General features: G+C 45.6%; 1 protein-coding gene across 1 annotated transcript in view; it reads left to right on the top strand.

Annotated features, from left to right (window-relative positions):
* LOC109890657 (aryl hydrocarbon receptor) overlaps positions 1–17758 on the top strand; it is an 85027-nt gene that overhangs the window by 61490 nt on the left and 5779 nt on the right. The window contains exons 3-11 of the mRNA XM_031824500.1: positions 7368–7513; positions 10088–10177; positions 12518–12641; positions 13198–13343; positions 13645–13847; positions 15510–15619; positions 15830–15971; positions 16401–16626; positions 16846–17075. Coding sequence (XP_031680360.1) covers positions 7368–7513; positions 10088–10177; positions 12518–12641; positions 13198–13343; positions 13645–13847; positions 15510–15619; positions 15830–15971; positions 16401–16626; positions 16846–17075 — 1417 coding nt within the window. The remainder of the gene's footprint in view (positions 1–7367; positions 7514–10087; positions 10178–12517; positions 12642–13197; positions 13344–13644; positions 13848–15509; positions 15620–15829; positions 15972–16400; positions 16627–16845; positions 17076–17758) is intronic.

The raw sequence follows: 17758 nt of genomic DNA, 5'->3' as shown, positions 1-17758 counted from the left end.
CACCACCATGTTTGACAGTGGGGATGGTGTATTCAGGGTGATGAGCTGTGTTGCTTTTACGCCAAACATAACGTTTTGCATTGTTGCTAAAAAGTTCCATTTTGGTTTCATCTGACCAGAGCACCTTCTTCCACATGTTTGGTGTGTCTCCCAGGAGGCTTGTGGCAAACTTTAAACAACACTTTTTATGGATATCTTTAAGAAGTGGCTTTCTTCTTGCCACTCTTCCATAAAGGCCAGATTTGTGCAATATACGCCTGATATACGCCCGCTGATCCTCAACACTGGGGCCCCACAAGGGTGCGTTCTGAGCCCTCTCCTGTACTCCCTGTTCACCCACGACTGCGTGGCCACGCACGCCTCCAACTTAATCATCAAGTTTGCGGACGACACAACAGTGGTAGGCTTGATTACCAACAACGACGAGACGGCCTACAGGGAGGAGGTGAGGGCCCTCGGAGTGTGGTGTCAGCAAAATAACCTCACACTCAACGTCAACAAAACTAAGGAGATGATTGTGGACTTCAGGAAACAGCAGAGGGAACACCCCCCCATCCACATCGATGGAACAGTAGTGGAGAGGGTAGCAAGTTTTAAGTTCCTCGGCATACACATCACAGACAAACTGAATTGGTCCACTCACACAGACAGCATCGTGAAGAAGGCGCAGCAGCGCCTCTTCAACCTCAGGCGGCTGAAGAAATTCGGCTTGTCACCAAAAGCACTCACAAACTTCTACAGATGCACAATCGAGAGCATCCTGGCGGGCTGTATCACCGCCTGGTACGGCAACTGCACCGCCCTCAACCGTAAGGCTCTCCAGAGGGTAGTGAGGTCTGCACAACGCATCACCGGGGGCAAACTACCTGCCCTCCAGGACACCTACACCACCCGATGCTACAGGAAGGCCATAAAGATCATCAAGGACATCAACCACCCGAGCCACTGCCTGTTCACCCCGCTGTCATCCAGAAGGCGAGGTCAGTACAGGTGCATCAAAGCTGGGACAGAGAGACTGAAAAACAGCTTCTATCTCAAGGCCATCAGACTGTTAAACAGCCACCACTAACATTGAGTGGCTGCTGCCAACACACTGTCAATGACACTGACTCAACTCCAGCCACTTTAATAATGGGAATTGATGGGAAATGATGTAAATATATCACTAGCCACTTTAAACAATGCTACCTTATATAATGTTACTTACCCTACATTATTCATCTCATATGCATACGTATATACTGTACTCTATATCATCGACTGCATCCTTATGTAATACATGTATCACTAGCCACTTTAACTATGCCACTTTGTTTACATACTCATCTCATATGTATATACTGTACTCGATATCATCTACTGTATCTTGCCTATGCTGCTCTGTACCATCACTCATTCATATATCCTTATGTACATATTCTTTATCCCCTTACACTGTGTATAAGACAGTAGTTTTTTGGAATTGTTAGATAACTTTTTCGTTATTACTGCATTGTCGGAACTAGAAGCACAAGCATTTCGCTACACTCGCATTAACATCTGCTAACCATGTGTATGTGACAAATAACATTTGATTTGATTTGATTTGATTTGATTTGATTGTTGTCCTATGGACAAAGTCTCCCACCTCAGCTGTAGATCTCTGCAGTTCATCCAGAGTGATCATAGGCCTCTTGGCTGCATCTCTGATCAGTCTTCTCCTTGTATGAGCTGAAAGTTTAGAGGGACGGCCAGGTCTTGGTAGATTTGCAGTGGTCTGATACTCCTTCCATTTCAATATTATCGCTTGCACAGTGCTCCTTGGGATGTTTAAAGCTTGGGAAATATTTTTGTATCCAAATCCGGCTTTAAACTTATTCACAACAGTATCTCGGACCTGCCTGGTGTGTTCCTTGTTCTTCATGATGCTCTCTGCGCTTTTAAAAGAGACTATCACAGTGCAGGTGCATTTATACGGAGACTTAATTACACATAGGTGGTTTGTATTTGTCATCATTAGTCATTTAGGTCAACATTGGATCATTCAGAGATCCTCACTGAACTTCTGGAGAGAGTTTGCTGCACTGAAAGTAAAGGGGCTGAATAATTTTGCACGCCCAATTTTTCAGTTTTTGATTTGTTAAAAAAGTTTGAAATATCCAATAAATCTCGTTCCACTTCATGATTGTGTCCCACTTGTTGTTGATTCTTCACAAAAAAATACATTTTTATATCTTTATGTTTGAAGCCTGAAATGTGGCAAAAGGTCGCAAAGTTCAAGGGGGCCGAATACTTTCGCAAGGCACTGTATATAATGTACTACTTTTGACCAGAGCTCCATGAGCCCTGGTCAAAAGTAGTGCTCTTTATAGGGAATAGGGTGCCATACAAACTCTCTCTCTTTGTCCTCGGAGTGTTGTCTCACTGTAATGTGATTATTCTGGACGCCTTGTTGATGGGGTAGGCTACTTGTTGATGGGGTAGACTACATATCCCATTACTGTCAGGATATATATACCATGCTCATCCATTAGGTGCCCAGACCATCCCTGGCTCCCTGGCTCTCTCTCTAATATCGGGTTATAGCAGTGGGTGGGTAGATTGGATTGACCTTGAAATTAGAAACCTTTTATGGTTCTGTTTGGTCCTACAGGAGACTGACTGGTGGGTTGACCTTCTATTACTAAAATAATGATGAGACTAGACTGCTGCCCTCCGCCCAGCGTGGACAGCTGTGGTCGGCGGAACGGCTGCCTGCCCTGAGGTGTTGAGGTGGCTGTGGGGGTCGGTGTGTGTCGGTGTGCGTGCGTATCTGTCTTACACTCTCTACTCTCTCTTCTCCGCTAGGTTGAGTAGCGATGGCTTGAACGTGAGAGTGCCAACGTTGTGGTTTTGAAGGGATATGTTGGCATTTCCCTAGTATTGGAAACATTCAAAAGAATATGTGGTTTTGAAGTAAATGAAGATAAATGATGACGAGCGTAGTGCCATATCAAAGTACATAGAAAGCGTACGATGGTCAGTGACAGGCGATCATTAGGAAAGACGAACTGGAGCTAGATGACTCCAAAGCCTCTAATCATAGGCTATTCACCATAATATACACTGGCAGCAGTAGGATGGTAATTCAGTCCTGATGGATTGAGTTCCGCGGGCCGGGCAGAGTTCCGCTTTACGGTCCTACACTGACCAAACCACTACAGACCATTCTCCTTTTTAGACTCGGTGACTCCCGTCCATTTCCAGCTCTCAGGGCTACAGTCAGCCAGTCAGTCAGGAGAGAATAGAGGAATGTGGTATTGCCGTTGCTGCTATCTGACCGGCCAAGTGGCAATTTTGCGGCCTGGTCTGTTTTCCTCGTTTGGCCTCCCCTCTGCGGAGGCCTGTGTGTGTGTATGTGTGTGTGGGCGTGCGTGTGCGTGCGTGCGTGTGGACCGGGCTGAGCCAGCCCTCCAGTCATTCCTTTGCTGTGTAGTCAGAGCTTCACATCAGTGTTGAGGTTAACCCCAAAGACCGAGAGACCAGGCCACAGATGTTCTGATATGGAAGTCGAAGCTCGTTGATTGGTTAAGCCCTACGAACTGTTCCAAGGCTTTGGTTTGGTCTCTGTGCTCCAGTAACAGCAGCAGGATAACAGCACCACAACACATCTAGTCCTGCAGGGCTGGCTCCCTTTACGCGGGACAGGCAACTGCTATACTGGAGTCCTGGGCCCATATTCATAAAGCACCTCAGAGTAAGAGTGCTTTTATAGAATTCGATCCTCCCTGTCCATAAAATTGTATTCATTAATGATCTAAGAGGAAACATGTATCCTATATCAGCACTCCGACGCTGAACCATATTCTCTCTAGTTGGTTCGCTGAATGAAATAGCAATCCCTGGTCCACATATAATTTAATGTATGACCTTTTTATCCAAAGAGATTTAGTCATGCATGCATGCATTTTACGTACAGTACTCCCAGGAATTGAACCCACTATTCTGGAACTGCAGGAGCCACACTCTACCAGCTGAGCTATAGGGCCACGGTCATGACCCAGTCATGAGCCCTCATTGTCAGCCCAAATAGAAACACTGTCTTCTCTTCCTCCCTTAGTCATTAAGGAACAAACATGGGAAAGTAACCATACCGCATAGCCGCATACCGTACATGTCTGCCAAACCATGAAACGGTGCTCTCTCTCTCTCTCTCTCTCTCTCGCTCTCTCTCTTTCTCCCACCCCTGTCTCTCTCTCTCTACCTTTTTCTCTCGCTCTCTTTCTCTCCTTCCTAACCGTGATGTATGCTACATAGTTAAGTACTCTGCAATTTACTGGGCCATATCGATAGGCCATCATCCTTTTAAGTGGTTTGCCTTTAACTTTGCATTTCCCCTAAAATTATCTCCCAACATCTGTGTCCTGTGGGAAAGGTATCTTGGTGTTTTGTTGCTGGAAAGAAACACTGTTGTTTTTGTTCTCTCTCTCTCTCTCTCTCTCTCTCTCTCTCTCTCTCTCTCTCTCTCTCTGTATCTCTCTCTCTCTCTCTCTCTCTCTCTCTCTCCCTCTCTCTCTCCCCTCTCTTTTTTTCTATATTTTTCTTCTTATGATACAGAGAGCTTGATAATGGCTGTGGATCCAGAAATAGCATTAGCTGCAGCCTGTAGCTCACAACACACACAGGAAATGACTGGGCGCCCCACCCAGCCTGCAGTCGACCGTACCTCAGGGGCAGAGCTTGCTCCAGGCTAGTCTGTACAGCAACCACACGCTCTAGCTAACTCCAATGTAGACTATAGCAGTCAGCCACATGCTCTTAGGCCGTACCTCAGAGCCAGGGTTAGCTCTGTGCTGTAGCCTAATGTTTGCCTGGCTACCCAGACTCCTTTCACGCCTGCAGACATTCGTTTCTTCTCTGCAATGAGTCTGGATCTGAGTGCCTCCCTGACCCTTCACAGAATGCGAACACATTCGGGGCTGTGCTATTGGTCCAGAAACGTATGGGTTGGGCCAGAGCCAGAACACACGTGCGTAAAGCATTGGTTTTGATACTCTGATTGGTTTGACGATCCAATCACTGTTGACTTTGTCTTGTGTACAACACCCATCATTCCCCTTGGCACCACAGACGAGTAAAGTATGTAGCAAACGACAGAGCAGTGTGAGTTGTCAGGCTAGCCTAATGTAGCCTACAGCAGGCCATCTCTCTAGCTAACTCTGGGCTAGCCAATGTACAGCAGGCCATCTCTCTAGCTACCTCTGGGCTAGCCAATGTACAGCAGGCCATCTTTCTAGCTAGCTCTGGGCTAGCCAATGTACAGCAGGCCATCTCTCTAGCTACCTCTGGGCTAGCCAATGTACAGCAGGCCATCTTTCTAGCTAGCTCTGGGCTAGCCAATGTACAGCAGGCCATCTCTCTAGCTAGGTCTGGGCTAGCCAATGTACAGCAGGCCATCTCTCTAGCTAGCTCTGGGCTAGCCAATGTACAGCAGGCCATCCTTCTAGCTAGGTCTGGGCTAGCCAATGTACAGCAGGCCATCTCTCTAGCTAGCTCTGGGCTAGCCAATGTACAGCAGGCCATCCTTCTAGCTAGATCTGGGCTAGCCAATGTACAGCAGGCCATCTCTCTAGCTAGCTCTGGGCTAGCCAGTGTACAGCAGCCGGTCTCTCTAGCTAGCTCTGGGCAGCCACTTAATCACATTCCAACTAGGAAACTTCTAGACTTATAGCAAAGTACTATGAGAGTCACTTATCTCTGTGATTGAAATAATTAGTGTTGGTGTAGCAGCCCCCATCAAGCCTTCTGACAGGCCCAACCAGGCCCAGTCAGGCCCAACCAGCCCAGCCAGGCCCAGTCAGGCCCAACCAGCCCAGCCAGGCCCAGTCAGGCCCAGCCAGGCCCAGTCCAAGCTGTAATTCAGGCGGAAAACATGCTTTATTGATTTAAGATCTGTGATGAAGGCAGAGAAAGCCCCTGGCTCTTTCAGCGCTCATCAGAAGTGGCTGAGCACAGTGGGTGTGCTGTGTCCAGCCGGGTATGAGGGTCGAGGGGAGGCTGAGAGTGGGAACAAGGAGGCTCTTGTTCTGATCTGGAGCTACAGACGGGAAAGCGGAGAGACGGGAAAGACCAGAGCCCTAGGGTTCAGTCTGGACTGCAGTCTGGAGTCTGGTGGAGTCAGTCACCAGTGTGTCCGACTCCAGTATGTACGACTATTTGTCACTGTCTGTCTCCTCCTTTTGTTTGTCTCCTCTCTCACTCTGTCTTCATCTGCCTCTCTCTCTCTCTTTGCCTCCCTCTCTCTCTCTTCCTCTCTCTCTCTCTCTCTCTCTCTCTCATATCCCTCATTATCTCCCCTTTTCTCTTTCCTTCCCTATCTCTCTCTCTTTCGATTCTGACTTATTTTAAGAAGACCACCTTTGAGATATTAGACTAGCGGACAGAAATAGTCGCAGCTCATCCGGCATTTCTGAAAACAATTGGCTTTGTTTTTTTTCGCAAACATACTTGGTGTCTGCAGCTCTGCTTTTAGGGGACACAAACATAGATTAGAGGCCTGGCTGTGGACATCTGGAGTATGTCTCAAGTCTCCAGTTGAAACATATGACGTACACGCCCGCACTTAGTCCCCTATGAGCCTCGCTCGCTGTCAGGGCTTCTCCTGGGGATGAGAACAAATGAACAAGGGAAGGAGAAAACAGAGTTAGACAAATGGGGAGGGAGGTTTTATAATCTCATCTGTTAAAGCTGGAGTCAAAGTTAAGTCCCAAATGAGCACAAAGCCAATCCTGGCTGACACACAGACACATGCAAGAAAGCACATGCACGTGCACACACACAGACACACACACACACACACACACCATATGTTTTATTATCCTTGTGGGGATCCAAAATGTATTTACATTCAAAATCCTATTTTTCCAAAGCCCTAAACCTAACCCTGACCTTAACTCCAACTTTAAGCCCCTAACCCTAAACCCAACCCGTAACCTAATTCTAACCCTAAACCAAACCCTTTAAACTCAGCTTAAAATAGCCTTTGTGGGGGTCTGTCCTTTACTATCCTTTACTATCCTTGTGGTGACTTTAGGGGATTTCCGGTACCTACGAGGATAGTAAAACAAGCCGAGACAAACACACACATATACGCACACAGCCACACACAACAACAACAGCAGGGGTTGGAGAGAGGGAAGGAGAGCCATCTTAGGGGCTGTAGTTTTAGTGTGTTGGCTTGGAGGAAGAAGATAACTGTTTCAGAGTTACAGACGTTAGCAGAGAGCCTGTCAGCAACATCTTTGAGAAGTGAGTTCTATGCTGCTTTCTCCCACTGTCCGGCGCGTATTGCTTTCAGGTTTGCGTGCTGGTGTGAAGTTATGTTTCTCTCCCTCTGTTCTGTTTCGCAGCGACCATGAAGAAAGGCAGTCCAGGGTGGGGGGTGGAGAGAGCGGTGGGGTTCGGAGGGAATGGACCGATCACTCTAGCGAAGAGCACAACCGCCACAACCTCTGTGGATGGGGTCACGTTCTCCGAGGGAAACCTCCTGCACCAGGTATACAGTGTCTGCCTGCCTGTCTGCCTGTCTGCCTGCCTGTCTGTCTGTCTGTCTGTCTGTCTGTCTGTCTGTCTGTCTCTGTCTGTCCCCCCAGCCCGAGGCCTCTCTCTCTCTCCCCCTCTGGGGTTTACCCGAGGAAGCTTAGCTGGCGTGAAGGGCAAGCACCAACCTGTCCCCCAGCTCACACACACTATATGACGCCTCTCATACCCACCTACATGTAAAGAAACCAGCCTCACTCCTTCCCCTCCAGTTATACGAGAAGCTATTTGTTTTATGTCTTGACATGACCGAAACTCCTCCATCCTCCCCGAGAGTTAGGTTAGGGATTACTGTCTCACGTCATCAGCCTATATATCATGCATACTGTATACCATAGATATAGAACCCCTGTATACAGTCTCAAACAAATATGCTTGATTATAAACCCTTGGCTATTTCAACAACCTCCGTATTAGCCTCTCATATATGTATGTTCAATACCAATAAGGGAGAACAAAAAGAGGTGGATTCAACCACTTGTCTAAGCACACATATAGTGTGTCATTAGTCATTTTCTTGGAGTAAACACCCACATTCCCTCCCCTCCTGACTAAATCCTGAGTTTGACTCTCTCATTTCATTACCCATGGGCAATGCCCTCCCTCTTCTCACTGGGGCTAATGCTAGGAGTGTTAGCGTGCTGTCCCATTTCTCGGTGAGGGCTACGCTAGTTCTCATTAGCGTTTGTTTTATTGCTAAAGATAACCATCGCCATCTCCAGGGAGGTCTCACCACTGACCACACACAGCACTATTCTCTCCAGTAAGGACTGGTCTAATGGAGGGTGGTGCTAGACTGATTTATGACTGATTATCCGCCTTGATAGTTTGGTAATGCTGGGCAGTTTGTAGTTTAATCTTAACTTTCTTCCTCAGTCGCTGTCCTGGTGACGGCAGTAAATCCACACAGAGAACAAACGTTGCTCTTCTGAGACACAATTGTGTGTTGTTTTATTTTTTATTTTTGTGTAGGCCTATGTGCCAGGTAAAGATTAATGGGGCTAGTTGATTCACCATGCAGAAAACTTGTTCAGTGCTATCTGGGAGCATATGTCATGAAGATGTTACAAACCACGTTATCGTCTTGTTGTCCTGTAGTCTTTCTCAGGAAATAATTAGAGTAGGTCGGTTAGAATCACTCACTATTACCCTCAAACACATACACAGTAGTGTAAAGTACTTTTAAGTAAAAAATACTTTAAAGCACTACTTAAGTTGTTTTTGGGGGGTATCTGTACTCTACTTTACTATTTATATTTTAGACAACTTTTACTTTTACTTCACTACATTCCTAAAGAAAATATTGTACTTTACTCGTTACATTTTGAATGTTTAGCAGGACAGGAAAATGGTCCAATTCATGCACTTATCAAGAGAACATTCTGGACATCCCTACTGCCTCTGATCTGGTGTACTCACTGAAACACAAATGCTTTGTTTGTAAAAAAAAAAAACATTTTAAAAATAGATAAATATTAACTTTGACAATTGGGTACTTTTTCCACCACTGCACACACACAGAGATACTTTGGCCTGTATTCCTAAACCTGTACATTGGCTAAACCTGTTGTCTGTGTTTTATATGCTGAAAATTTGCAGCAGCTTCCAGTAAATCCGTACAGGCCCTTTATTGTGATACCAAATTGCAGGACCTTTCGCATACCCTGTCACTCACTCACTCTCTCTCTCTCTCTCTCTCTCTCTCTCTCTCTCTCTCTCTCTCTCTCTCTCTGTCTGTCTGTCTGTCTGTCTGTCTGTCTGTCTGTCTGTCTGTCTGTCTGTCTGTCTGTCTGTCTGTCTGTCTGTCTGTCTGTCTGTCTGTCTGTCTGTCTGTCTGTCTGTCTGTGTCTGTCTGTCTGTCTGTCTGTCTGTCTGTCTGTCTGTCTGTCTGTCTGTCTGTCTGTCTGTCTGTCTGTCTGTCTGTCTGTCTGTCTGTCTGTCTGTCTGTCTGTCTGTCTGTCTGTCTGTCTGTCTGTCTGTCTGTCTGTCTCTCTCTCTCTCTCTGTTTCTCTCTGTTTCTCTTTCTCTTTCTCTTTCACACACACACTCACACTCACACTCACACACACACTCTGGTGGTCTATTGTTTACAAGGTTCAGGATCCTGTGCGTGACAAGTAGCTATATATTCCCCCCGCTCCGTTGTATTGTCACATTTAACACCTGAACAAAGGAATGGCTAATTACATGGGATGTTTACCCAAACCTGAACAAACACACACACATGCACACACACAAAGACACACACCATGGCTACTTCTCCCTCCTTCAACAGCCGACCAGAATTCCTCCTCTAATTTAATTTGACTCCTTTATTGCCCCTTATCATTCACTACGTCATGGGATTCATTTTTATTTCATTCAGGTTAAGTTTATTTGCCCATCTTCACGTCGAATAGCTGAGTGTGTCTTGTTTGACGTATGAAGTATGAACATATGTTAACTTCATAATAATATAATACTATTAAGTTCATAAATAGTAAGGTCATCGTGTGTATTTTTGTCTGACTGTGCCTCTCTGTGTCTCTAGGCCCTGAACGGCTTTGTGCTGGTGGTCACGGCGGAGGGATACGTGTTCTACTCCTCTCCTACTGTTCAGGACTACCTAGGGTTCCACCAGGTAAAATAGGGCCTTTTGACCAACACTGACTGACATACAGTGCACCCACATTATGCATATACTGCTTATAAATGTATTATGTATCGGTTATTCAGCTGTTATGAAGACCCTATAGTATGTAGGTACCTTTCAAGTCTCTTCATAGCAGCCATATTACCTAGCTAGCTAATGGTATCATACATGTCACCTCATGACAGCCCATATCACCTAGCTAGCTAATGGTATCATACATGTCACCTCATGGCAGCCCATATCACCTAGCTAACTAATGGTACCATACATGTCACCTCATGGCAGCCGTATCACCTAGCTAGCTAATGGTATCATACATACCACCTCATGGCAGCCGTATCACCTAGCTAGCTAATGGTATCATACATGTCACCTCATGACAGCCCATATCACCTAGCTAGCTAATGGTATCATACATGTCACCTCATGGCAGCCCATATCACCTAGCTAACTAATGGTACCATACATGTCACCTCATGGCAGCCGTATCACCTAGCTAGCTAATGGTATCATACATGTCACCTCATGGCAGCCCATATCACCTAGCTAGCTAATTGTATCATACATGTCACCTCATGGCAGCCGTATCACCTAGCTAGCTAATGGTATCATACATATCACCTCATGGCAGCCCATATCACCTAGCTAATGGTACCATACATGTCACCTCATGGCAGCCGTATCACCTAGCTAGCTAATGGTATCATATATGTCACCTCATGGCAGCCCATATCACCTAGCTAACTAATGGTACCATACATGTCACCTCATGGCAGCCGTATCACCTAGCTAGCTAATGGTACCATACATGTCACCTCATAGCAGCCGTATCACCTAGCTAACTAATGGTATCATACATGTCACCTCATGGCAGCCCACATCACCTAGCTAGCTAATTACGCCATAATATGTACACTAAAGACAAATGTCAATATTGTCACAGTTGAATAATTTGCTGGCCAGCTGAGCTTGTTGGACATTCTAATGTGACTCCTCAACTTTAACAGTAATCTGTCAAAAAGCCTATCATCCCCAAAGCGTATCAGTCATAACTGAAGTACCAAGGCTATAATAGGAAGCAGAAGTGCATGGAGTTGCGATTGATATGCCCTTGGCTCCCCTTCTCATCACAGACATGTATACAGACCACATTTAAATGGATGTATTTATAAGTCAGAAGTTCATCGGCCAACAAACTCCAAACTCTCGTTCCGTGCGCACACATCATTCCCAGAGAGAGACCTTGACTGAGGTCAAGTACGAGTTTTAGGAAGCCTAGGGGAGAAGAGAGCGAGCATCAAATCACATACGCTCGTCTCACACAGCTCTCTGTCTCCGTCAGACCTACGTTCCCAGCATTCTTTTCACGGCAGAGCGGTTAATGGATGGAAGGGAATGGGAAAACACATAAGTCGTGTGTTCTCGGAACACATTGGGCCCAGAAGCACTGCTTGCCCTCTGCAACACGATGCATGAGCCCGGGTCATTGGCCCATACACACACTTACAGTACACACACACACACACACACACACACTTACAGTACACACACACACACCTACAGTACACACACATACTTACAGTACACACACCTACTGTACACACACATACTTACAGTACACACACACTTACAGCCAGGGGTGAACGTAAAGCGGTCCAGTACGGCGTCCCGGCAAAATTCTATGATTAGGCCCATAAGCGTGTGCACATAGGATGTCCCGTACGGGGAAGAAATGAAATCTACATTCACCCCTGCTTACAGTGCACACACACACACACACATACACATGGTGCATGGCCGAGTCACTTGCCTAAAGACAGACATCACACTGCAGGAGAGAGGCTCTAATCAAATCAAATCAAAATCAAATGTATTTATAAAGCCCTTCTTACGTCAGCTGATATATCAAAGTGCTGTACAGAAACCCAGCCTAAAACCCCAAACAGCAAGCAATGCAGGTGTATTCTAATGAAAATGTTGATTACTCATGCTCCAAACAACAACACACACATATGCACACACACTCACAGAGAGTCCTCTTGGAATATGGGGGTTGTTTGTGCCTCTGCACCCTAGTGAGCTTTGCTCTTTAATGAGAGATGCACAACCCATCCCACTCCTTCCCCCTCCCACAAAGCATTGAATGGAGCAGACAGTGGCGTATTAGGGCTGCCAAACCACTAGAGGGCAGCACCTGTTAGTTCGTATTCCCAGGAGACATTTGGAAATGACTGAATCTCATGCACTTCATATATTCCTCTCTAGTCTGTACTGTACTGTATATTGTCTTTTACACTCTTGTCTCCCTCTTTGTCCTGTCTCCCACAGTCAGATGTGGTTCACCAGAGTGTGTTTGAGTTGATCCACACTGACGACAGGGCCTTGTTCAGACGTCAGCTCCACTTCGCCCTTAACCCCAACCAGTTTGATGCAGAGCCAGGGACAACAGAGAGTGAGTAATGCACTATGTTAGTACTCCAGTCTGCTATGTTAGTACTCACACCCTGGTTTTCTACTGCCTAAGCCAGGGGTGTCGAACTCATTCCATGGAGGACCGAGTGTCTGCGGGTTTTGGGTTTTTCCTTTCAATTAAGACCTAGACAACCAGGTGAAGGGAGTTCCTTACTAATTAGTGACCTTAATTCAGCAGTAAAGTACAGGGGTGGAGTGAAAACCCGCAAGACACTCGTCCCTCCGTGGAATGACTTTGACACGAGGACTAAGCCAACCTTTGTGGAAAGATTTGAAATAGCTTGAAAAAAAATGTTGTATAGTTAGCTGAATATACAGGATAATAAACAGGAAGCCTAGCTGTAAAGAGCATTGGGCAAGTCACGGAAAGGTCACTGGTTTGAATCCCAGAGCCAACTTCGTGAAAAATGTGCCCTTGATCAAGGCACTTAAACCTAATTGCTCTTGTAAGTTGCTCTGGATAAGAGTACCTAATAAATGACTAAAATATAAAAGAGATATAAATATACTCTGTATCGTAACTGTGTGTACTGTAGGCCTGCAGCCTAACAACAGCAGTGACATCACCAGCAACATAGTGAGCTACGACCCGCAGCACATTCCTCCTGAGAACTCTTCCTTCCTGGAGAGGAGCTTCGTCTGTCGCTTCCGCTGTCTCCTGGACAACTCCTCTGGCTTCCTGGTACAGTAAACTAACAGTCCAACCACACACAACACAACGTCCACAGATTAACTTTGTATTAGTAATTTAGTAGTAGTGGTTAAAATATGACTTTTGCATCCACAGAATGAGACAATATACGCAAAACAAAAACAATACAATATATATATATATATATATATATATATATATATATATATATATATATATATAACTTATATATACAAGTGTAGTTGTATTTAGGATCTCTGTTTATCCTCATGTGATCACACAGAGAAGTCCCTTACCTTTCCTCCTCATTTCCCTGTGTCTTCAACTCCAGGCCCTGAACTTCAATGGGCGTCTGAAGTACCTCCATGGCCAGAACAAGATGTCAGATGATGGTACCATAGACCACCCCCAGCTGGCCCTGTTTGTGGTGGCTACCCCCATCCAGACCCCCTCTATCCTGGAGATCAGGACCAAGACACTTATATTCCAGACCAAACACAAGCTGGATTTCACCCCCACGAATGTTGATACAAGGTAACACTCCCATCCAGTGTTATAATTAAAGTACACTACAGTATGTGCACATCCCTTCAAATTAGGGTAATTCAGATATTTCAGCCACACCCGTTGCTGAAAAGTGTATAGAATCGAGCACACAGCCATGCAATCTCCACAGATTAACATTGGCAGTAGAATGGCCCGTACTGAAGAGCTCAGTTACTTTCAGCAAGTTAGTTCGTCAAATTTCTGCCCCAGTCAACTGTAAGTGCTGTTATTGTGAAGTGGAAACGTCTAGGAGCAACAACGGATCAGCCGCGAAGTGGTAGGTCACACAAACTCACAGAACGGGACCGCCTAGTGCTGAAGCGCGTACTGCAAAAATATTGTTCTCAGGGGGCCTCTCGAGTGGCGCAGTGGTCTAGGGCACTGCATCGCAGTGCTAGCTGTGCCACCAGAGACTTTGGGTTCGAGCCCAGGCTCTGTTGCAGCCGGCCGCGACCGGGAGGTTCATGGGGCGACGCACAATGCGTCCGGGGTAGGGAGGGTTTGGCCGGTAGGGAGATACTTGACTCATCGCGCACTAGCGACTCCTGTGGCGGGCCGGGCACAGTGCACGCTGACCAGGTTGATAGGGGCACGGTGTTTTCTCCGACACATTGGTGCGGCTGGCTTCCGGGTTGGATGCGCGCTGTGTTAAGAAGCAGTGCGGCTTGGTTGGGTTGTGTTTCGGAGGACGCATGGCTTTTGACCTTCGTCTCTCCCGAGCCCGTACAGGAGTTGTAGCGATGACACAAGACAGTAACTACTAAACAATTGGATACCATGAAAAGGGGGTCAAATTTAAAAAATAACAATAATAATTGTTCTCGGTTGCAACAATCACTACCGAGTTCTAAACTGCCTCTGGAAGCAACGTCAGCACAATAGCTGTTCATCGGGAGCTTCATTAAGTGGGTTTTCATGGCCGAGCAGCCCTACACAAGCCTAAGCTTGCCACAATTGGACTCTGGAGCAGTGGTGATGGATCATGCTTCACCATCTGGCAGTCCGACGGATGAATCTGCCTAATCAGCCAATATCACTGCCCGACCTCACTAATGCTCTTGTGGCTGAATTTTAAATGTATTTTAAACCTTTATTTAACTAGGCAAGTCAGTTAAGAACAAATTCTTATTTACAATGATGGCCTACCAGGGAACACTGGGTTAACTGCCTTGTTCAGGACCAGAACAACAGATTTTTACCTTGTCAGCTCTGGGATTCGATCCAGCAACCTTTCGGTTACTGGACCAAGGCTACCTGCCTAGTGGTTAGAGTGCTCTAACCACGCTCTGACCACTAGGCTACTTGGAAGCAAGTCCACACAGCAATGTTCCAAGGTCTAGTGAAAAGGCTTATAGCAGCAAAGGGGGGACCAACTCCATATTAATGCCCATGATTTTGGAATGAGATGTTTGACGAGCAGGTGACCACACACTTTTGGCCATGTAATGTATATCTAACGTTATAGATAACATTATTCCTTTGTGTGTGTTATAACATTTATATTAATTTCTAAATGATTTATAAGCATTTGTAATGACTTATTCATGAACATTACTATGAATTGTAACCACAAACTGTAGAGATCAGAAAAAACGGAATAATTAGCAATCGTTTCTAATGTTATTCCTCCTGTGTGTTATTGTGTGTCAGAGGGAAGGTGGTTCTGGGTTACACGGAGCTGGAGTTGTGTATGAGAGGCTCTGGATACCAGTTCATTCACGCTGCTGACATGATGTACTGTGCCGACAACCATGTCAGAAGTAAGTCGTTGTCACGTTTCCAAATCAATATTTCAACTTTCTTCTTTGAATGTTTGAATTAACTAACAAATGATTGAACAGATGAATGAATGAATAACTGAAGCAACAAATGGATTAAACAATGAATGAATGAGAAACAAATGAGTTCTCTGTATTTGCTGTACCCGACCCTGTTTTTGACAGTTTCCTTGCGTCTGTTTCCCTCCTTAGTGATAAAGACAGGTGAGAGTGGTCTGACTGTGTTTAGGCTCCTGGCCAAGAATGGTGTGTGGGTCTGGGTTCAGGCTAACGCCAGACTGATCTACAAGGGAGGGAGGCCCGACTTCATCATGGTCAGACAGAGACCGTTATCGTGAGTAGAGTCATCATCTGGACAATCCAATCCAAGATTACTCTGCGCTGTACTCTATCGTACTCTACTCTACCGTACTCTACTGTACTCTACTGAACTCTATACTCTACTCTACCGTACTCTACTGTACTCTGCCATATTCTACTCTACCGTACTCTACTGTACTCTACTCTACCGTACTCTACTGTACTCTACCGTACTCTACTGTACTCTACCGTACTGTACTCTACTGTACTCTACTGTACTCTACTGTACTCTACCGTACTCTACTGTACTCTACCGTACTCTACTGTACTCTACCGTACTCTACTCTACCGTACTCTGCCGTACTCTACTGTACTCTGCCGTACTCTACTCTACCGTACTCTACTGTACTCTACTATACTATACTACTCTATTTTATTCTAATACTCCTTTTTATTCCTCAAGAAATAATGAGGGTGAGGAGCAGCTTCGCCAGCGGAGACTCCAGCTGCCCTTTAACTTCGCCACTGGGGAAGCTGTTCTCTACGAGGTGGGCCTCTCTCTGGACGTAGCTGACGTTCCAACCCAGAGCAAGGGCCCTAAGATCAGGAAGATGGCCGAAGAAATGGCCCTGGACCCCGACTCCCTGCTGGGCTCCATGCTGAAGCAGGACCAGGCCATCTACATGCAGGTACAGCAATTTACTCTGTTTTACCATATTCCCTATATTATGCACTAATTTTGACCAGGGCCAATAGGTCTCTAGTGTACTATGTAGGGAATAGGTTGCCATTTTGGACACAGACAATGTCTCAAATAGCCCCGTAAGGATGGGTCGCTAAGGATGACTTTAGACAAAAAGTATTTTTGTTAAAAAAAAATTTTTTAATTCAATCATTCATCCATGCAGACCAGCCCCAGCGAGCCCTCCAGCAAGCCCCCTAACCCTCAGGAGCTGTGCTCCTGGGAAGACCAGGCCTTCAGCAACAGCCACGCAATGGCCAACGTGCCTGGTGATTCCTGGCAGTCCCAACACCACACTATGCCCAGGCCGGACACGGGCATCAGGGAGGAGTCCACTGTCCAGGACCTGATGGAAACACTGCAGCAAATCATCGGGGACAACAGCCTGTGTTCCAGGTTTGACTACTACTTCTACTGTAGAATAAATAATAGAAATGAATTTAAAAAACTATAGTAGATTATAAAATTGAAAGGTGAAAGTAAAGTTGCTTTGTCTTGCAACACTATCATGACTTAGAGTGCAGTATTTATTGAGTTGCACAGCACAAACGTTTTTTAGCATGTTTCTCAAACTGGCTTTGGCCATGGAGGGTGCAGGCCTGCCCAGGCAAGTGCAGGGGTTGCCTAGCAACATGTGCCCGGAGGGAGTCAACTTCTGCATAGCGCCACAAATTTGTGAATTTGTTCGGACAGAACAGCTAACATGACAGCTAAAATGGCTTTGAAAAAATACAATTTCAGCTAATAGGGAGAAGTATGTAACAGAATAACTGCGTTATAGTATTCACTAATCATAAACTATTTACATATGATGATGCATCTAGTGGAAGAAGTTTAGAAGTTTGTTAGTGATGAAAATATGTTGTGGTAGTTGAAGACTAAACCATTTTTTAAGGTTGAGTAAGTTTTGTCCACAAATGTCCATTATATTTCTCTCCCCAAATGATAACCTGAAACATTTCTAATTCCTTATGAGTAAAAGTGTAGTAGTCTTAGTGTAATTATTTGTGATTAAATATGTGATCTAACTGCCCCACATTCCAAAGTAATGAGGTTGACATAGTCTATCAAAGTAATCA

This window comes from Oncorhynchus kisutch, linkage group LG5 (genome assembly GCF_002021735.2).
Source record: "Oncorhynchus kisutch isolate 150728-3 linkage group LG5, Okis_V2, whole genome shotgun sequence".
Taxonomy (NCBI): domain Eukaryota; kingdom Metazoa; phylum Chordata; class Actinopteri; order Salmoniformes; family Salmonidae; genus Oncorhynchus; species Oncorhynchus kisutch.
The sequence above is the reverse complement of the archived record's forward strand: the minus strand, read 5'-3'. Positions and strand labels throughout refer to the sequence as shown.